The following is a 20,905-nucleotide window of genomic DNA, read 5'->3' on the forward strand; positions in this document are numbered from 1 at the left end:
CTTCGATCAAGATACCATTCTCTGCCGTTAATGATGACTATTGTGACTGTCCAGACGGCAGTGATGAACCTGGCACCTCGGCTTGCTCATTTATATCCTCCCTCTCTCCGTCATATTCATCCAACCCTGGAAATGATAAGACAAATAACACACTAGCACTCCCAGGCTTTTACTGCAAGAATAAAGGCCATGTCCCTCTTTATGTCAACTTCCAGAGAGTCAACGATGGGGTCTGTGACTACGACATATGCTGTGACGGAAGTGATGAGTGGGCACACGTTGGCGGTCTAAAATGCGAGGATAAATGCAAGGAGATCGGAAAGCAATGGAAGAAGACCGAAGAGGAGAAAGATAAATCATACGCTACAGCTTTACGAAAACGCAAGGAACTCGTTGCCAAGTCATCCAAAACGAAACGGGAAATGCAGGAGCGAATTTCCGTTCTTGAGAAGGAAGCCCAGGAGCTTGAAGTTTCAGTCAAGGACCTCGAGGCAGAGTTGGAGACTGTCCGAGCAAACAACAGGGGTAAATCAGCTGGTGGTCAGAAACAAGGAAAGGCCTATGAGCTGGCACAACTTGCAAAGACTAGGACTGATACCCTCCGAACCGTACTAGCGGAAGTACACCACCAAAGGGATCAAGTGGTAAATCTCTTGCGTGAGGCCGAGGGGATACTTTCCAAATTTAAAGAAGAGTATAACCCGAACTTCAACGACGAGGGTGTAAAACGTGCTGTGCGTAGTTGGGAGGACTACATTGCACGAAAGGAAGAAGGGGACGGTGACCTCTTTGGGGATGCCGACCTCTTTGATGCCCTTAAACCCGAGCACGATGAACCATTCAACGACCCGGAACAGTGGGCGGAAGAAGCCGAAGTCGGGTTAAGTGAGTCTAAAACTGAGGATTGTACCCTTTTTTTATTTATTCAGGACGTATTTCTAACATACAGTTTAGTATACAAGTTGGCATATTTCTTGCCTGCTAGTGTTGTGAACTCCATCGAAGATAGCCTTTCCGGCCTCCGATCCGCATTGGTCTCGAACGGCCTTCTTGCAGATAATTCACTTGATAGTGACTCGAATGAACCACGAGCAGTGAAAGAAGCCAGAGACCGAGTTTCTAACGCACAGTCTTCTCTTGACTCGAAAAAATCAGAAATCAAGAGACACAAAGGCGACCTCGAACATGACTTTGGCGCTGACTCTGTTTTCCGAGCACTCAAGGGAGAATGTATCTCCAAGGATTCAGGCGAGTATACTTATGAACTCTGCTGGATGGAGCAGACTAAGCAGAAATCCAAGAAAGGCCGTGGAGATACGACGATGGGCAATTTCGAGAAGATCTCCTCCATGGTTGTGGACGAGGCCACCCCATCTGGCCAAATTGTACAGAAAACGAAGGTCACGCTCTTGTACACCAACGGCCAATCATGCTGGAACGGCCCCTCTCGATCGACGACAGTGATTCTGGAGTGTGGTGAGAACAACGAGCTGACGAAAATCTCAGAGGACGAGAAGTGTATCTACTCTATATTCGTGACCACCCCCGCAGTCTGTGACTCTCCAGGGAAGAATGAGGCGGAAAGCAGCGGAAAGGATGAGCTATAAAAATATTATAGGACGATTGGACACTAGGGCCTTTGCTTTTTTTCTAAGCCGTATATAGAACTAGTTTACATCCGGTTGGCTATAGAACTTACTTCAGGCCAGAAATCGTTCTCGTATTGACATGCAAATTGGATAGAAACATACTTTCGTCTCTAGCTGATACAAGTTTCTCCTCTGGCACTAATATCAACGCACGGGACCCCAACGTTACCCCTTTAGAGGTACTAGCTGTAATTGCTTAACTCAACGCATTGCTTAATTCAACCTGTATAATATGATGATCTATTAAGGAAAAAGAGATGGAAGTAAGCGAGAATTTGTTTGCAGGCCTGCAGATTGGTGACTTGATTCTTCTATGGCTGTAACTATAGGGGTTTTTGTCAAAAACCAAGTCGTTTAAATTGACATAAAAGGAGTGTGCGGTGAATTGACTGGCTGGCTTCAGAGCTAGCAGGAAGAAATATAAACAAGGTCGGTCCTCAAAAAAGTCGTATGTCCAAAATCCGTTCCCATGTCTCCTATATCCTGCGCATTGGGGTGGTTGTCTGGGTTCAAGCGAGGTGGATGTTGTCAATGCAGTTTTGGCCCGGTATTTGAGGTGTTCGGCGGGAGGAGTCGATGTTGTCGCTGCAATATGGAGGAGAGAGAAATTAAAGGGTCGGGATGACGTTCATAGTTCATTTAGTGCTATCATGGTGTTTTATGTTAGGATTTTGGGGTCTGTATTCAAACACGGTTCCTCGAGGAATTTGTATAGATCAGGGGGTATTCTCACCTTGCAGGTGTCGCAAGAGCAGCTGGAGCACTCTCCTGGGCAGCAGTTGCAAGAGCATGGGGCCATTTTGATTGATTTGGGGGGGGTTTGGGTTGACGAAAGTGTCTGAAGATTTGGTTGAGTTGGAAGTTTGTAGATTGCTTTGGATTCTTGTGTCGTGATGGGAAGAGGAAGAAGAAGAAGAGGAATATACGGGGAGAGGAGCTGCCTTTTATGTTGAAGCTGCGGAGGGCTGTTTGATATCCCCAACCCCTCACTCGGCCTTGATAGCCCGAACAGCAGAAGAGTGTGGAGAGTGGGAAGTCGAATCAGAGACAAGCGTTTAGACGGACAAGTAACTGAAGCCATTCATCCCTCGGGATAGAACTGGATAGAAAGCCACTGGCCCCCCTTCCAACACTACCGGCGATACCACCAGACGCCATAGGGCAAGGGTATCAAACATCAGAATAACAAAAAGGAAATAAACATGCATTGCATTCCTTTGCATGAGGGCACCAAAGAGCGTAGCGTCCGGAACCCAGATAACCATGCATCAGCGTTACAACGCCAAAATCCAGACTAAACTCAGCATATCTGCTGCATCCCCCTTGTCCTGTACGCCGTATGCATCGAATGCGTACATATATCCGGCGGATATCCCCTGGACATGTCCGGTCGATGGGTGAAATGGCCTGCACTGTGACATCAAGCAGCTGGCCGCAAACCCCGCGGTGTGGAGCTCTGCGATAGCGTGAATTATGCGGAACAAGAGTTGTATTCTGCCTTCCGAGGCTGCAAATGGCATCTGGTCGTTCATTAGCTGTCGCTGCTACGTGTTCGGGATGGAGTCACAGGAGCGCAAAAAGCAACGAGCAGGCCCGTAAAAAAACGATAAACGATATCAAAACTCTTCTTCGCCAGGAAACAAATCCCGCTTCACTTAGACATAAGGGAGGCCGTGTGACTGCATATTATTGCTGTATATGGGCGTCAACGAGGAAGCTCGGCTATCTCCTCTGGCCTCGCCTTGCATACCTTATAGTGTCAGGTCAACCTGGCAGGATGTCTGGTGTGGTGTAAGGAGTCTCGAAGTTATTGGCTTTCAGGGCCACCATTCCGGCTGCCGAGACCGCTCTGCCTGTCAGGACACCTCGTATGTACATAACCAAGTTGTTGTAGTTATAGCGCGATGACCAGAGCTGTGAGGAGCTGGAGGTTCGGCGCTAGGGAGTCTGATGTCTCCAATGACAGGCCCAAGGCAACTTTGGGGATATGCGGGAAGTTAGCGAATCGCCAGCTAGTTTCTGGACACTTAATTATGGCGGATATACGAAGTTCGGCTGACAGGTCTATTATATCTACGTAATAGCATTCCTTTTTTTCGCCTCCTCGAACGCTATCTTGGCTTTGAAACCTGGGGAGAACGAGTGTGATCCCCCGAGTACGTACTGTACGAGAAACCAAGACTGGGTTGCTTGATGCTATCCAGCCACGGCGGCACGGAATACTTTCCCGTAAATGTATCAAACCCCGAGGAAAAAGGGTCGAGGAAGAAGGATGACGACGTTTCTTTTCTCTCATAATTTAGTTATATTGCAGTTATCCCTTTTTAGCGAAACATGTAGCCTATCAATATCGAATTCCCGTCTTTTTATTATATTTCCGGCTTTAAACATATCCAGGATGAGAAAAGCTTGGTTGGAAGGCTTGTTGGTCGATGGAGGAACGGCTGCCTTGACCCTCGCTCGGTGGGCCAGAGGTTTTCGGACAGCACGCCCGCGATATAACTGTCATCGAGTTTCGTCATGGCAGGGGGAAACCCCGTTTAGGCCTTGGATGTGTCAGTAGGCTGCGCGAGAGATGACTTGCCTGGCGGCAGATCTGGTAGACTTACGCCGCATTTGCACGAGCCGGCGGGACACTTGCAGGCATCACCACATTTGCAGTTAGGGTTGTCGCACTGGTAGTTAACTAGAGCAGTCTGGGAAGGAGCTATATAAAAAAAGAAGGGTGAGCATGACGAGTCTCATTAGTAACCCGAGATTAAGGCAGAGATAGCCTATTCAGCTTACCCATTTTTGAAATATCTGGAGAGATAAACGAGGTATCTGGTATTTGTTTTGAGCTGGCGTATTCGGCGTAGGCTGGTTTGCTGGATGTTTGCGTCGGTGGAAAGGCGGAGGAAGAAGAAACGGGCGGTGCTGGCGTTCATATATAAATACCGGAGGTTTTGGAGGGATGGGTAGCGGGGTAAGTCACTCGACATCGCCACCAATAGTAATCCACGCCCACGCCTATGTAGAGGTACAAGGGGCCATGACTAGGCGTAAAACCTGTGACAACTTCGTCCTTCCCCGGCCTATGACGATGGACAAAGTCACCTGTCTGTCCGTACTTAGGCTGGGTCGGAATGTTCGCTGCAAGGCGCTGAGGTATTTTTGCTAGCGATGGATGCAGGCAAGAATCCATACAGAGGAGCAGGGGAAGCCAGCCTATCCCATCCATGTCATTCGGAGGATGCATCGCAAAGAACAGGAGAAACGAACTTCCAGTGGACAGGTTTCGTTCGCATGACGCCGCCGAGCCATATAGCACGGTGCGGACATGGCTCTGTTTTCGTTGGTATCGCCGTCGACCATCTCTGCATCGCATGTATGTACGCCATGGCCCATCCATCCCAGGAATATCGTTCGACGACCTTGACCATATCGTTCAATCATCGATAGACCGTGAGTTAAGGCCGGGTTGTCGGAAGATAAGCCAGCAGGTTGGCCACATCTAGTTCCTGATATAGGTATGGATTCAGCGCCCTGGTGCCCAACATTTGCAGTTGACTGACTCTATTGAAGGGATAGCCTTCGTTATGTCTGGTGAATAGATATCAATAAGCAGTTCTGTTGCTCCTAACATTTGGTCGTAGAACGCTCTAAGGTCAGCTCGTATACCAAGGGCATAGGCATCCTGGGAGTCTGCCATGTAGCCACCTCAAGCAAGATCACGACGTCTCTGCCTTTCTTGTCTCATACTGTCTCCTCTGGTCTTATACTGTCTCTTCTTGTCTCATGCTGTCCATTCTGGTCGAGTCGAGTTGGAATAAACGTCGCCTCACTATGCAAGTGCTCGCCCGCTGCAAGAAGCCTCACCTGCAGCCAGCCTAATGACGCGAGACTCGACACCAGCAGAGCCGCCATCGCCCTCAGCGTCACCACATATCGTCATTCACTCGTAGTAGCCATGCATAGACTATTCACCGTGTCTCCAACTCCGTAGTGAATAGTGAACAGTGAACAGTGAATGGAAAAGGCGCCGGCCTCCTTTTTATAAAAGTGGGAAAACTCGAACCTTGGGGGCAACTGCCGCAACTTACCGCCTTTTACGGTGCGACAAAATTTCCCTGCACCAAAAACGCCATCTTCGACTCTTCCGCTTGCTCGAAGACCGACGACTGAAGACCGCGACAGGACGGCAGAGACGACAGAGACGACAGCATGTCGCAGCCATACGTCTTCCGCGGGAATGGCAACGGTGACGGCCGGCGCGAGCGTGATGGCCGTGGCCATGGTCGTCGCGGTGGTCGCCAGCACCACCACGAATTTACGTTCCGGGCGACCCCCTCGACACGGCCATTACTACGAGCAAAGCGCGAGACCACCCCGGAATTCATAGGCGATCCGGACAATGAAGCTCCAGCAAAGAAATTCCTAGCGCTTGAAGACCTTACGGACAGCGAGGAAGCTGAAATGGACGTGTCCTCTGCTGATGGGCACGACGAGCAGGACGAGAGCGCGCAGCCACCGCGGAAGAAACGGGCGATTGAACGCGAACCCGAAACTGCACCGCCCGCGCCAAAATGGTCAAATCCTGATCCCTATACCGTACTGCCGCCAGAAGAGGAAAGGCAAGGGAAGAAGAGAGACTTCGTGAAGCTGATAAGGAAGGCACGGATAACGCCCACAGTCCTCGCGACTACAGAGGCCAGTAACCCCGTTGTGTCGAACGATGACTTTATATCTTTGGGCGCGGAGGAGCCGGACCTGAATATGCCGCCGGAAAATGCTCCAAGTGGACCGAGAGCAGCAGGCCTTGAAAGAAGTGATTCGGCCTTGGGCAACCGGAAGCGAAATCGAGACGACGAGATCACTGGAACGGTGAAAAGGGGGAAGAAAGGGCCGAAATTCTTTAATGCAGATGGCTCGCCCCTTGATATCTGGAGGTCGCGTGGTGGACAGGATCCAACTCCTTGGTTCAATCGGTCAGACTCATCAGCTCTCCACGTAGGAACTAAGTGAGTACTCGCAACACTTATCATCCCCTTTTCGTCTTCTAGGATACTAATTAGGTGTTTCAGACTACATAAAGAAATTCTAGACTTCTACCACTGGGTAAAACCCACAGAGTACGAAGACATTGTTAGACGTGACCTGATATCCAGACTTCAGTCGTACTTTGGGCAAAGGTTCTATGGCGCAAAACTATATGCGTTTGGGTCATTTGCATCAGGTCTGTACCTTCCTACTGCAGATATGGATCTTGTGTTGCTCTCACGCCAGTTTATGTCCTCTAGCAGGAAAAGTATCTGCCAGAAAGTTCGGGATATATACAGCTTCGCTGAATATCTCCGCGGGCTTGGAGTTGCAATTCCTGGGTCGATTGAAACTATTGCGCACGCGCGCGTTCCCATCATCAAGTTTGTGGATAGCCTCACTGGGCTTAAAGTGGATTTGTCTTTCGACAACAGCAGTGGGCTAGCAGCTATTGATACGTTCAAAGCTTGGAAAGAAGACTATCCGGCTATGCCAGTCATAGCCTCCATTATCAAACAATTTCTTCTAATTCGAGGGCTCAACGATGTTTCCACTGGCGGATTGGGTGGTTTCTCAATTATATGTTTGGTCACAAGCATACTTCAGCATTTGCCTCGAGGAGTCGGAGAACCAAACCTTGGCTCCGTTCTAATGGATTTCTTTGACTTGTATGGCTCCAGGTTTGACGCAGGTACGGTGGGCATACAGTTCGACCCACCAGGGTATTTCTACAAGGTAGGCCATCTCCTTCTCTTTCCTAACCTAACTAGCTGAAGTGCTAATGACTTACTGAATTTTTTCGTCCAGAATTTGCGTGGCATATATAACGCAAACAAGGGGACGAGGCTTTCAATAATTGACCCCAACAATCCAGATAATGATATCTCTGGTGGGACTAAAGAGATTCCACGGATATTCCAAGCATTTTCTGATGCGCATAACTCGATAAAGGAGAACATCTATGCGGCTTCGTGCCGCCCACAAAATACAAGCAGCTTGCTTGGATCAATAATAGCTGCCAACTACGATTCGTTCCTGGAGCAGAGAAAACACCTGCGTGATTTTTTCGTTGGCGATCGTAGGTTTGCAGGCTATCAGGGCACTGTAGCGCTTGACACTCCGCCACCACCTCCGCCTCCTCTAATGGCATCTCCAACTCCGCCTCCGCCTCCACCATCAAATACCTGACAAAAAGATCTATCCACAGATCTAGATTAGCAGTATCAAGAGAGCACGACGCCTTGTATTTGAATATTAAAGTTCAACCTTTGCCTGGAGGGGTGTACCTGTCATTCCTGGCTGGTATTTATAGCAAGCTTTCCCTGATATGGGCATAATCCTGCATGAACCCGCAGCATCATATCCTTTGCCTAAAGGAATGACACCAATTATGATTGAGGGAAGTCTACACTATACATCCCTTCAACCGACAGCATGCCGCCCATTTGAAATCGGGCTGCGAACATGCTTTATCCTTGACAGCCTTTCGTGATTCGACATTCTATGTCTTATGTACTTTTATTCCAATTTTCGCATTGCGTACGCTGATACCCCAGATATCATTTTTTAGGGGCGATAAGGTGGGTGTCTGCAATGATTCATTCTAATCGCTCTAATAGAAGTTATGTACAATATGATTAGACGCATACATCACCACTTTAGAAGTGGGCAGACGACTGTAGTAAATATCCAATACTAACACCCAGTTCGTAAGATAGCAAACGCCCATAGGATCGAATGTAATCAGGGCTTGGTCTGAGGATCCCCATCTACAACGGGTGGTGGGTGATCGGGCAGAGGCGTGTTCACAAAACCGGTATCGGGACTTTCCCATGCGTAATCCACCCATTCTGGGCCCAGGATATCACGTATTCCCTTCGTCAGCGTTTGGATCCGCTGTGTCTCTGGCGGTGTCTGGTCATCACTCAACACAGCATGCCCTTCCCTGGTCTGGGGATTGATAGCTCCAGCTGGCAGAGTGTCGAGAATAGTTTTCCAAACACGCATGGTTTCCTCCAACTCAGCAAGATTGCTCACTCCCATAACGCTACCTCCCAGCCTACGCGGACCAGAACCGTTGCCCTCCCTGGAAGCAGCAGTAGGTAGGCCAGATGCACCGACGGCAGCAGCCTCATGAAGCCAGTTTTCAAGGGCATATCGAATGGCAACAACCTCAATCTTTTCCCCTTGCTTATCGGTCCAAAGGCTCGCTTTGTGGATCGCCTCACGTAGAGGGCTAGGGGCCGGGTGAAAGTCTCCCATACTACCAATAGGTACTCCGTTGCGCCTGAGGAGCCCCATTCCTAACGGAGAGGCGTTAAGAACGCAATCCACGCCAGCTGCAGTCAATCGTGGGAGCCCCTCGGTGGCCAGAAGAGTGTTTTGCAAGGTGAAATTTGCATAAGACATAACGATATCTATGGGTTGACTAGTTTTCTCTAGGACCATCTTAGCCAGGGAACAGAGTACGTCAACGGGGTAGCCTGATATTCCAATATAATGAATAGTCCCTTCTGTGTCGCGGATCTTCCGGAGTTCTTGAACAGCTATCAACACTTCATCTGGCGTAACGAACTCCACGTCATGGCAATAGACAACGTCAAGGTACGATGTTCCCAGGCGGGACAAGCTGCGTTTAATGCTGCGCCGGATCCAAGATGGGGAATAGTCAAAGGTCGACGCCGCTATCCGGCCTACTTTGGTGAGCAGCCGATACGTATCCCGTGGATAGTTGTCACGAACGAACGGGGTAGAAAGGGCCTTTCCAAGTAGTTCCTCTGCCGGGCCATAATAAGGGGAGGTATCAAAAGCGCAAATTCCGGCAGATAGAGCACGGTGGACGAGTTCTGTCGTAGGAAGCTCATAAGGGTTTGCATTGTATTGGCCATTGAAGGTGGCCGTTCCCATGATAAGTGGTGGCAAGTCGCTGGAGACTGGAATAGGCGGGACTCCCATTTTGACTGATACAAGATATCGCGAGGTATGATATGTATATACTCCGTACAGGACTTTTATCACTTCTGTTCTGATATATCACTCCTAAATGCTGCCAGATAGAAGCGGGGTGGGATGGTCAAGGATGCGTTTGTCAGAGGGAGGCAGGGTGGGAGAGTTGGACAGATTCCATGTTATTCAAAAAAGATTCAAGCGTTTCTAGAGGTTCGAGGTGAAGATACTCTTTTCCATTTGTAAGTAAGTGAGAATGGCGAAGGTGTTTTCATCCATTTATATAAATACCCTCTATGGTGGTGCAAAAAATTACGTTTAAATTGTAACTTTTTAATAACCTTGTCTGCGGCCTGATGCTAAAGTCTCAAAAAGACAACCATTTATGTGGAATTAATTGATATATATATACATATTAAATGTAGGCCCGGTCTATCTCACAAACCCGTGTATTTTGGCGACACGGTTTTGCTAGCCTAGGGATTCTATATTAAAAGAGCCGTACGTTGTAGTGCCGAATGAATGCCACCAAGATTCTACTCTCCATCCACAGATCATATTCGATACGACGGGAATCTCCTACTCCTTCTTCTTCTTCTTGGGAATCATATTACCACTCTCGTCCACAAGTCCCTTTTCGCGCATGACTCGCAGGGCATCATGGAGCGGATCTAGCTCAGGGCACGGTGTACGATGCGAATCAAAGTAGTTGTCGGCCCAGGTGAAATACTGACCGTAGTTGACAGTAAAGTAGAGGTGATGGAGGGTGTGGTGAGCCGGGCTATTGATGTATTTTTCAAGCCAGTGGCCGGATATCATATCGCCATCGTGGATGAAGATGGTCCATATCTGCACGAGAACGAACATCGCCATGTAGAGATACTTTTGCACAGGGCAAACGAAGACGAAGACGCTAGAGAAGAGCTGTCAGAAATATCCGCATCTCTATAATTGGCTTTGATAGCATGGACGCCTTACTGGTACGGCAGAGACTGAACATATCCGTCAAGGGGGTGGAAGGCGAGAGCCGCCCATGGAGTTGGCACTAGACAGGTTAGTCGACGCGTCTACACTAGTCGATACAAGAAAAGAATGCATAGTGATCCATACTAATCCATTTGTGGTGTGGTTTATGGATGTACTTGTAGACGCTGGGGTGATGCTCAAGTCTATGAATCCAATAGATGAGGAAGTCGTTCCAGATCATGAACAAGATAGCTGAAACACCCAACCACGCCCAGCCATACTCATCTACCCTGGTATATAAAAAGCTCTTGCCGCGCACCTCGGCCAGGAAGAATGGGAGGGTGAGGATGTTGATCCACGGGACGGCCATCATTGACGACACTATCTCCTGCCGAACCTGGTTCTTGAGGAAGCGCGGGTGGTATTCGAGCCGCCGGTCGAAGACGAAGTAGTATGAAAGGGCGCTGAAGACCCAGTACAGCATTGTAGCGCCAATCTGCGTGATCACTAGAATCGAGATGCATTGTCGTAGGACGCTGTCCCGCGGCCACGCTGATATCGAATTGGACGATGTGGCGGCATTGGAGGTAGCTGCTGGGACGAAGTAGGCGTACGCTTTATCGAATACCAAAGGGTCCAAGAAATCTATGGCGACGTCCATATTTAATCAGCGCAAGTTAGGTTATGGACGTCACAGTAGGGAGAGCTGGATGGAATATTGTCGGATTGACGAGTGTCTGGCTGCCCCAAATTTGCGGGAAAAAAGGAGACCAGCGTGTTCGGTGATCCACGTAATTCGGAAGATGCGGAAGGATGGACCTTTTATGCTCCGAAAGCCATTATATAAAGACGCTGAAGATGTGCATGATCAGTTGAAATGCGCCTGTCCTGGTGCTAGTTTTGGCTGCTACTATTCGGTACTTTGACACGCCGAGTCACACCACCATAACGCGTATCTCTTATAACTCCTAGCTATTAGCCATTTTCAAGTACGGCTATAGGCCTGTAGTACAGGGGCACGGTATAGACTCTAATACTGTGCATGGAGCCTAGAATATCAGTAAACCTGGGGATAGACCACCAGGAGCGATTGATGGTAATTGCTAGATTGATCAGTAGAGGTTTAGCTGCACTAGTTATGGCTTTTGATGCAGGACAGCGTCAGGAACTCGCATCAACATATCTTGCAACTACCGTGAGAATCCCCTGTAACCTCTAGAAGATATCAAAGGATTATTCTCCGTAGACGTTCTCCTGTTTCTCTTCCTATCTTGTTTATTCGAGGAAAAGTTGAAGATTTGAGAGAAATGCCAAGACCAGATTCAAGTGGCTTATGTAATATTCTACTTCTGGATGAAAGTTGCAAGTTCAACGAAAAGACCAAAACCACAAGCTGCAATTCTTCCACCAGGCCTGCTCCCACGCCGCAAGCCTCTCGCTCGCTGTCAAGGCCGAGTACGGACCGTGTTGGCATGATACGCATCTCGACACAATTTTCCGACTGCGACTCCGACTTCGATTGCCTGATTCCGAGGTGCCTTGAGCCTAACGCTTTCTGAGTTAGCCATTTAGCAGACGAGGATGTCGCGGTCTGCAGCTGATGCTACCCGGTTTACCGCTACCGGTCCCTACGCCTACTCGAAATCTCCCATGTCTTCCCCTTCCTCCTCGAAATGGTCCGGCCTGAAGGTCCGGTCCTCCCAGCCGTCACAACCGTCTCCCGGCCAAGGGGCCCAGGAGACCGCGAAGGAAAAAGTTGAACGGCTACGGGCCCAGGCTCGCGCCAATCGCATTTCCAAGTCGTTTTCGCCCATGGATCGGATAGTAAATAGTGGCAGAACGTGGGCAGATCGTTTCCACAGGGCGGCGGTGTTCTCGCTAATCACTGCTTCTGGTATGGACATTCATGGCTTCTGATAATAGTCAATTTATATATACGCATATACTGACATGCTTTCTAGGTATTGCCGGAATCCTCACTATTTATTCAATGACATCGCTATTCATGCACAACCGGCGGCAGCGGGATCTATTTATCGAAAAGGAATTGGATCGTCTACTAGATGCTAGAAAAGCATATGTTGCTGGAACTGCCACCCAGGAACAATTACAACTACTACAAAAGGAAAAGGCTGCGGACGAAGAAAAGCGGGCACGAGACGAATTGAAGAAGCAGACGATGTTTTATAAGGCCCGGAGCTGGCTCTTCGATGGCCCAGGAGCCGTGAAAGCCACCAGTTCAGAAGCCGAGCCCCACGTCTCATCGTCAGAAATACCCGATTCGAAAGCTGCTCAGGCTCCGGTACCAGTTACCCTTCCCTCAGACTCCCGGCTGGAGAGCGAGAGCCAAAGGAACGAAGCCACCGACTCCAAGGGATTGGGGTCGAGTTGGACCAGTTGGGGAAGCTGGGGAAGCGCCGGTAAATAAGTCGTTGGGACCTTATCGATTTTATCTTCAGAAACCTTCCCGCTCCCAAATATATCTTAGTCTTCTTCTGTGTATAATAACGAACCATCTACCTTGTTGTTTGCCTACCTGGGTTGACGGTAACATGCAATGTTGGCTGTACGCTGTACCAAACCGTGAAATATTAATATTTTCTTAGACTATCCTCAAGCACTTCTTCCTACATAATTGAAACGAATTCCTTCTCTTGAGAACATGAGGCTGGATAAAATAGATCATCTGTATATTATGTCAGCAGTATCCATCCAATGATATCGCTATCCGTAGTGCTCCACATAAATCTAATATTATCATTGGTCAGTACCCATTACATAATATGCATATTTATACGGGACGATATATATCTTATATCGATGCATAAACGTCGCTAGAAGCCAGCCCAAAGCCTTCAGGTAACCAACACGCCAAATACTGCCAACTAAACAACACATATGTACATATATCCCGTCGTGAGCGGGCGTGTCGGCCGGCAGTGGACATAAAGTCGCGCGTCCCAGGGCCGTGGACGAGGCGACCCGGGACAACGGGCAAGGGAGCTTAATAATTAGCTCCCACCTGCTTAACCATGCTTTGTTCCAGCCAAACTGCGACTTGCTGTCCAATACTTAGACTGCTACTCGACGGGCAGATATGCACTTCATGCGCGCATTCAGCCCCTGGTAAAGACGGCTTGAACGCTGCGTCTGTGGGAGACAAACCCGCATGCTATGGCCTGTGGTGGCGTCCTGTTCTTTCAGCGCACTTGCCGATAAACCCGGGTCCTGGAAATGGTTATAGTGGACGGTTATGTGTCACTAGGACAGATAGAACATCGCCAACGCCTTGCTTTGCAAACTCCCTCCATCCTGGAGTTTTCTTCGATCCTAGATTTAGCCTCTTCAGCCCAAGCGTCCCGCCACCATTTAGCCTCAGGATGGCGCCAGAAGATCGGCTGGATAGCTCCGAATTGCCCATCGAACCAGAGAGCAGCGGCTACTCGGAGTTAAACGCTAGCATCGCAACTGATTTCGCTTCAATCGCATCCACGATCCCAAACTACGTGTATGAGAACGGCCGGCGGTATCACGGGTACAGTGCGGACCAATATGTGCGTTCTCCCACCACCTCAGGCGTCGAAGGAGATTTCTTTCTCGCCTGAACTTCTACGTCATGATCGTCTCTCTGGTCATCGAGTTAATTAGACGCTGACTGGTCACACGTCGGAGAGTTTTTTCAGTTCTTGCCAAACGACGAACGGGAACAAGAGCGTCTTGACTTTCTTCACCATATCTTTCGGTTAACGCTTGATGGGGACCTGTGTTATACCAAACTCGATAGTCCTGAACGGATACTCGATATCGGTACTGGAACAGGAATATGGGCTATCGAAAGCAAGTTCTTTCCGTCACAACTGAGCTGTGTCTTGCGCGCAGCGAGTAGAGAGAATCCAATCCTAACACTTGAGCCTGGTTTAGTGGCAGAGTTATACCCCTCGGCCCAGGTTATTGGGACGGATATATCTCCGATTCAACCAAGTTGGTGAGATAAAAGTGTCCTAGACATAGACTCTGGAAGTTCTAGAGTCTTCTCGTGCTTCGGTTAACCCCAGACCTACCGGCAGGCGTCCTCCTAACGTCGAATTTATGGTGGACGATGCTCTTCAGGAATGGACTTTCCCTGAATCCTCGTTCGATTTCATCCACATCCGCACGCTTGGAGGAAGCATAACAGATTGGCCCCACCTGATGGCCCAATGCTACAAGTACGAAGGAAGCCATGCCTATAGTTTCCTGTTTTCAAATTGCTAATGCAAAATCACCTTGCAGGCGATTGAAACCCGGAGCTCGAATCGAGATATCAGAAGCTCGCGCACACCTTTGCTGTGACGACGGAACGTTTCCTGAGGACTCAAAGGCAAAACAGTGGCTGGTATGTATCCGATAAACCACCCCCTTACTGCTGGTTTACAGACAAACCCCGGGAACACGCTCTATTCGCAGCTGACGTGGAATTTAGAATGAGTTCAATCGTATTTCGCATGAATGTGGGCGTGAGTTCGACATTTTCCCGAGTTTGGCCGGCTGGATGCGAGACGCAGGCTTTATCGAAGTTGAAGAAACGGAAAAGGTTGTACCGTTGGGAACATGGCCGAAGGACAAGAAACTGAAAACCAGAGGCCGTTATTTTATGGCACAGTTTCTTGGTCATGCAATGGAGTCCTACAGCATATCACTGTTTACTCGCTTTGGCGGCTGGAGCACCGACGATCTACTGAAACTTTTGAATAACGCGACCGAGGAGCTCAGATCCAATAAGATGCATATATATTCTCATTTGTATGTGCTGTTCGTTTTGTATTCTCCCCACTGCCCTCTGCCATCCGTCCACGGGATATTATATTAACTACCTTGGTGAATATAGTTCATTCGCCATTGCAGCGAAACCAGGACAGGCCTGAAATGAATTTGCGTAGTAACCGGGGGAGGTCCTGAGATTTTAACTTGACATACTTTTAGCCATATTTCTACAACTGTTTACTTTTTTCTAACGATGTAACTCTATCCACTCTTATGAAGCCAGCCTCTTTCTTAATTAACATCTAAAGCTTATGGGATTGTTCTATTGCTGAGAATATACAGAGTATGCGAGTGACCATCATTGACGTCGTCATCTTCAGCCCAGTTTAAGCCTTATGAGAGACCATTTTATAGCAAGCGTTTCTCCTAGCCTCCTTTTATTCTACCACCAACAGCAACCCTTGAGTCCATAGCCAATCGCCTATTCCTCCACATATAATAACCATTTTATACCGAGGAACGGATGTGTGCAGCAACCTCACACAAGGAATCAACGATCAACTCTGGGTCTAGTTTCTTGCACGCATCTTGATCTCCAAAGCCATAACGACACCAGCATGCGCGTCCACCGATGTTTCTCGCAAACTGAATATCCGCTACAGTATCCCCAATAACCAGAACCTTGCTAGCATCGATATCGGCTACCACATACTGATTCTTCAGCGTCGGTATCAAGATATCCGTAAAATTAGTTGGTTCCGGCTTTCGTTGCGCGCCCGGCGTACTATCCCCTATAATCAGGTCTTCGGGTATATATCCACCCATGCCATTACGCTCTAAGGCAGTTTTGACAGCCGCAACGCCCTTGTTGCTCACAATAGCAATAGGGATACCACATGTTTTCAAGTCTTCAAGAATCTCCTTGGCTCCAGGGAAGGCTTTGATAAGCAACTGGCCATGTGTCGCGTATACCTCGCGATATTTAGCAGTCCAGCCATCCGCTGCCGCGGTATACGCTTCAATGCTGGGATGCAGTGTCCGGAATGTATCTGACAGGCCCGCTCCTTTGGCGATCAGGGCGTGTATTTTCGACTGTGGCGGGACATGGGCCGGGAGTAAAGCCTCAAAGGTAAGCTTGATGGATTGTTCGATCGACTCGTGGGTGTCGAAGAGCGTCCCATCGAAGTCGAAGATTGCAAGGCTGGTCATGTTGAGCGGGCTGGACTTATTATTTCTTTCCTAATCGAGAGCCAGGCCTGGTACTTGGTTTTTAGGGGAGATGGCAACGAAAAGGGGCTGCGGAACTCGGGCAGTTCATGCAATGACTGGCTGTTCTTGACGTTGAGAAAAACTCCGGAGTTTGAGTCATTGAAGCCATGATCCCTGCCCTGGTCGTTTATTTACATTCGGCGTCGTCATCACCTTCGAGATATCATATAGCACAATGAGACAGTTGCGATATTGGCGCCCTGGGTTTCAAACATACCCATGGGCACGATTTTCATTTGACAGCCTCGAAGTCGATGTTGATGGCCACAGCTAGCACGATTACTCCATCGCAGGATGAAGTTGACAGATAGAATACCCAGGGGCCTCCTACGGTCGTCACTCGTGCGATAGGTTTACCTAAGTGCTCCATACGTTCGCCCTCGCCGTCTTGTACGGATATTGATACTTGTAACCATGATATATCGGTTCCATGCTGCCTTGTCAGATGTTCCAGTGTCGATAGGCACTGAGAGGATACGCCGGTGATATAACTTAGAAAGGCACCGAAGTGGATACCATATATGGAAGACTCTGTGGAAGCGAGTATTACGAATATCTTTCTTCTTTCTGATGGTAGGATAGACGGCTTTGAAGAGTGATTCGGGAAACCCGGAGGCTTCAATCATATTTTTAGCATAACTATTCATCTCACCTCCGCAAGTCCCCCCCAGAACCTATCACCATGCACGGTAATGGACACTCCCCGTTGCCTCCGTCCGAGTATGTATCTTCACTGAAGGATTGCATTGCAAATCCGGCGAAGGATAATGGCAAGTAGTCGCCCATGAGGAATATCAACGGGCCTGCCCCGTGTTAGTGAGCGGTACTATCCGAGAATATTTCGAGCTTCCGTGCATAGTATGAGCTGCGACTATCACCTCGTCGATGCCACCGAGTTCGCAGATCAAATCCAGAATCACCACATCATCGGACTCTTCGTAAAAAACACCCGAGGCTTAGCGAGTGAATATCACTATCACCACCGCTGTCTCTGCATGATGATATGTTGTGGTCATGCCAGGTCCAAACGACAATCTTCCCAACTCCCGTAATCCGTTCGTTGATGCCGAACACAAGCAGCACCCTTCATGTATTATCTCCACCTCCAGTCGGCCGGTCGTAGGGTAGGGGCTTGTTCTCCGGGCCGTGTTGTAAGTACCTATGGTCAGAGTATGCTGGTCTAGATTGGCGGAGTGCCGGTGATCGCTCTCACCCACATAATCTCGTGTCGACTCGGGCAGTGGCATAGCCGCCAGGATTGGGCATGGAGGAGGGCACCTTTCTTAGCAAGTATCTGCAGTTCTCATCTCGCTGAGCCGTTGATGTTGACATGGCGTTGGATGTTGACATGGCATCCTCGACGTTGACTGGATCACGGGGTCGGGATATCTCCCAACTTGCATCTCGCCTCGACATCACAAACGACGCCGTCGCCATCGCAAGGCGTCCTCGATCGAGCGCGAGAGAGACCGGCGTCTCACGATAGAACCGGTAAAGATAGCAGAGAGGGGAACTGCCTCCTTATCCAAACTTCGCCTACTAACCAGTCGCCCCTCCCGCTACATTAGTTGTCATTCTATCAGCATTCGACATCCATCGAGATAGCCTGCAACGATCGCTGGCTGTCCATGTTGATTGGACCAAGAGGCCATAGCAGCATGTGCCTGTCCCGTTCTCGCTGCTACTCCAGAAAACGGGGAATTTGATGGGAGTGATCGCCCATATCATGAAACGCGAAATGGTCGTGCCTCGGGTACAGGACCTGATTTCAATGCCCCAATCACGACGAGGCGACAGGGGTTTCTCAGACATCCTTAACCATACCAGAGCTTCATATACCCTATTCTTAGTCAGGGAGGTTCTAGCATGAACTCAGCCGAAGATGCCTTGCGGTCGTCTGGTCTTGCGGCGATCAACGAACGTCGACATCCAGTCGAGTTCACCTGCTCAATTGTTATCTATCATCTCGACGATCCCCAGGCGCATACCCCCGGGACTTTCTCTTTTCTAGCCTTTCAGTCTAGAAGTCACTCGGAACTTAATGGTTTTCATGGTTCGATACTACGGTGGACTCAAGCTTTGCCGAGCCGGTGTGTTCACATTAGCTTGCCATGGGTGGAAAACCATAAGCTTTTGGACGCCCACGAAACAATGCTTGGTTTCAATTATTTGATGTATCCTCTTACCGGCACTTCCCCTGTCAAAATGCGAGGGGTCAGCATCAGTCGCAGGGTGGAACCTCCGCTACAATGTGGAAATGACCCCCTTGTCCGGTTGTATGTTACCTCCGCTCAAGGCCAACTCCCCCATTTTCTATACTTGATATTTTGAAACGGGATTCCGGTTGGTGTATGGGAACGGATGCAACGTTTACTATGATTGCCAGGGTTGGGATGGATATTGTTCATTGGAATTGGTGCAAAGAGCTATGTCATCTGCCGGGCAGTGCCATGGACGCATCCACATCCATAGGGTATATAAACCAGGCTGCCAACCGTCAAGTTGGAGATATTTTCAGACAGCAAGAGCAGCAAAACAACCCTCGAAAAGACATAGGTTCCGAGAGAATCTTCTTTATTCCATTCTTAATTCTATTCACCTTCTTTATATCCCAGTATTTTATTTCACCTTCTTCGCAAACATGCAAATTCTCGCCGCTTTCGCTGCTCTCAGCTCCCTCGCCGCCCCGGTGGTTGGCTTTTCCATTCCCCGCGGTGTGCCAACGAGCGATTCCATGATTGACGTGAAGCTCAGTGCCACTGGTAACTCCATGGTCAAGGCTACCATTACCAACAATGGTGACCGTGCCTTGAACTTGTTGAGGTTCCATACCATCATGGATTCCAACCCAACCCGCAAGGTTAACATCTACCAAAAGGGTAAGATATCTCATAATTCGAGAGCAATATTTCGTTCTCTCTTTATCCCAAGTCTTTGTTGGAGTGATCAATTTCTAACACATCCTAACTAGGTGGTGCTGAGGTCCAGTTCACTGGTATGATGCCAAGATACCTGCACACCGACCTCAAGCCAAGCTACTTCATGTCTCTCCCTGCCAAGGGTAGCGTTGAGCACTCCTTCGATATCGCTGCCACCCACGACCTCTCCCGCGGCGGCGAGTACATCCTCAAAGCCAGCGGTGTCGTCCCAGTCGCCGAGGAGAACGGCACCAACATCACCGGAGCTGCCAACTACCACTCCAACGAGCTCCGCATGAACATTGACGGAAAGAAGGCCGCTTCCGTTGAGCGTGCTATGGGAATTGTCAAGAGATCCGGACCCCTCACCAGACTCGGAAAGCGCACCAGCGTCGACATGCAGTCCTGCTCAAACCAGGAGGAACTCCAGGCTCTTACCAATGCTCTTCAAGCCTCCGCTCAGCTCTCCAGCATGGCTGCCCAGGCTGTCAGCCAAAACCAGGACAAGTACATGGAATACTTCAAGGACCCACAGTACACCAACACTGTTCAAAGCCGTTTCCAAGCTGTTGCCCAAGAGTCCAGCTCTACCAGCGGTGGTGGCACTACCTACCACTGCACCGATCTCATGAACGGCTGTGAGGAAGGTGTCCTTGCCTACACTCTCCCATCCCAGAACGAGGTCTTCAACTGCCCAATCTACTACAGCATGCTGCCACCACTCAGCCAGGAGTGCCACGCTCAGGACCAGGCCACCACCACCCTCCACGAGCTCACCCACAACCCAGCTGTCCAGGAGCCATTCTGTGAGGACAACGGATACGGATATGAGCGCGCCACCGCTCTCTCTGCTGAGAAGGCCGTTCAGAACGCTGACAGCTATGCTCTCTTCGCCAATGGTATGTTCTTATTCCTCTTGCTATATGATAGCGTTTATGGCCCCTAACTAATTATATCATAGCTATCTACGTCGGCTGCTAAGCGGTTCCTCCGATCATTTCTGTGGGCGAGAGTCGGCTCGTTTGCATGAAAGGAAAGGGGCAAGCGTGTACATAATTTTATTTCTTTACTCCCTGAGGTAGTCTAGTTGTGGCCGCAGGATTTTTCGGTCACCTTTTCACCTCTTGGAATTTTGCTTTCCCCGTGTAAATACATTACATTCCAGATAAATATAAGAAACAATACAATCTTAATTGGATGTTTCAATTCATCTTACCTATTGCATCGCAAATCGTAAAGTTTCATCGGGATGTGGAAAATTGAACTAGATAGTAACTACTACTCTGTGCAGGAGTGGCCTGTTACATCGCCTGAAACTTGAGTACTACTTATTATATATAGTTACGAACTATGTTTGACGATATCTAGAGCTCAGCGCCTAACGAAACGAACGCA

General features: G+C 49.1%; 7 protein-coding genes across 7 annotated transcripts; 4 read left to right on the top strand and 3 right to left on the bottom strand.

Moving 5' to 3' along the window:
• Positions 1 to 30: 30 nt before the first annotated feature.
• Positions 31 to 1,607, top strand: GIQ15_00640 (glucosidase 2 subunit beta; the record flags this gene model as incomplete). The annotated part of the gene is made up of 3 exons (XM_033548057.1): positions 31 to 109; positions 157 to 885; positions 955 to 1,607. 3 exons carry the CDS (start codon positions 31 to 33, stop codon positions 1,605 to 1,607), a joined length of 1,461 nt encoding a protein of 486 aa, XP_033409008.1.
• Positions 1,608 to 5,852: 4,245 nt separating this feature from the next.
• On the top strand, positions 5,853 to 7,856 carry GIQ15_00641 (Poly(A) RNA polymerase cid14; the record flags this gene model as incomplete). Its single annotated transcript, XM_033548058.1, has 3 exons — positions 5,853 to 6,649; positions 6,713 to 7,403; positions 7,476 to 7,856. 3 exons carry the CDS (start codon positions 5,853 to 5,855, stop codon positions 7,854 to 7,856), a joined length of 1,869 nt encoding a protein of 622 aa, XP_033409009.1.
• Positions 7,857 to 8,411: 555 nt separating this feature from the next.
• Positions 8,412 to 9,623, bottom strand: GIQ15_00642 (Ara2p; the record flags this gene model as incomplete). Its single annotated transcript, XM_033548059.1, has 1 exon — positions 8,412 to 9,623. One exon carries the CDS (start codon positions 9,621 to 9,623, stop codon positions 8,412 to 8,414), a length of 1,212 nt encoding a protein of 403 aa, XP_033409010.1.
• A 570-nt stretch (positions 9,624 to 10,193) lies between these two features.
• Positions 10,194 to 11,241, bottom strand: GIQ15_00643 (lathosterol oxidase; the record flags this gene model as incomplete). The annotated part of the gene is made up of 3 exons (XM_033548060.1): positions 10,194 to 10,527; positions 10,593 to 10,659; positions 10,725 to 11,241. The coding sequence occupies 3 exons, from the start codon at positions 11,239 to 11,241 to the stop codon at positions 10,194 to 10,196; spliced, it is 918 nt and encodes a 305-aa protein (XP_033409011.1).
• Positions 11,242 to 12,161: 920 nt separating this feature from the next.
• GIQ15_00644 (uncharacterized protein) lies at positions 12,162 to 13,008 on the top strand (the record flags this gene model as incomplete). The annotated part of the gene is made up of 2 exons (XM_033548061.1): positions 12,162 to 12,474; positions 12,542 to 13,008. The coding sequence occupies 2 exons, from the start codon at positions 12,162 to 12,164 to the stop codon at positions 13,006 to 13,008; spliced, it is 780 nt and encodes a 259-aa protein (XP_033409012.1).
• A 2,822-nt stretch (positions 13,009 to 15,830) lies between these two features.
• Positions 15,831 to 16,532, bottom strand: GIQ15_00645 (pyrophosphatase ppaX; the record flags this gene model as incomplete). The annotated part of the gene is made up of 1 exon (XM_033548062.1): positions 15,831 to 16,532. One exon carries the CDS (start codon positions 16,530 to 16,532, stop codon positions 15,831 to 15,833), a length of 702 nt encoding a protein of 233 aa, XP_033409013.1.
• A 2,701-nt stretch (positions 16,533 to 19,233) lies between these two features.
• Positions 19,234 to 20,491, top strand: GIQ15_00646 (neutral protease 2; the record flags this gene model as incomplete). Its single annotated transcript, XM_033548063.1, has 3 exons — positions 19,234 to 19,471; positions 19,564 to 20,409; positions 20,472 to 20,491. The coding sequence occupies 3 exons, from the start codon at positions 19,234 to 19,236 to the stop codon at positions 20,489 to 20,491; spliced, it is 1,104 nt and encodes a 367-aa protein (XP_033409014.1).
• Between the last annotated feature and the right edge of the window lie 414 nt (positions 20,492 to 20,905).

This window comes from Arthroderma uncinatum, assembly GCF_011692745.1.
Source record: "Arthroderma uncinatum strain CBS 119779 chromosome Unknown scaffold1, whole genome shotgun sequence".
Classification (NCBI taxonomy): domain Eukaryota; kingdom Fungi; phylum Ascomycota; class Eurotiomycetes; order Onygenales; family Arthrodermataceae; genus Arthroderma; species Arthroderma uncinatum.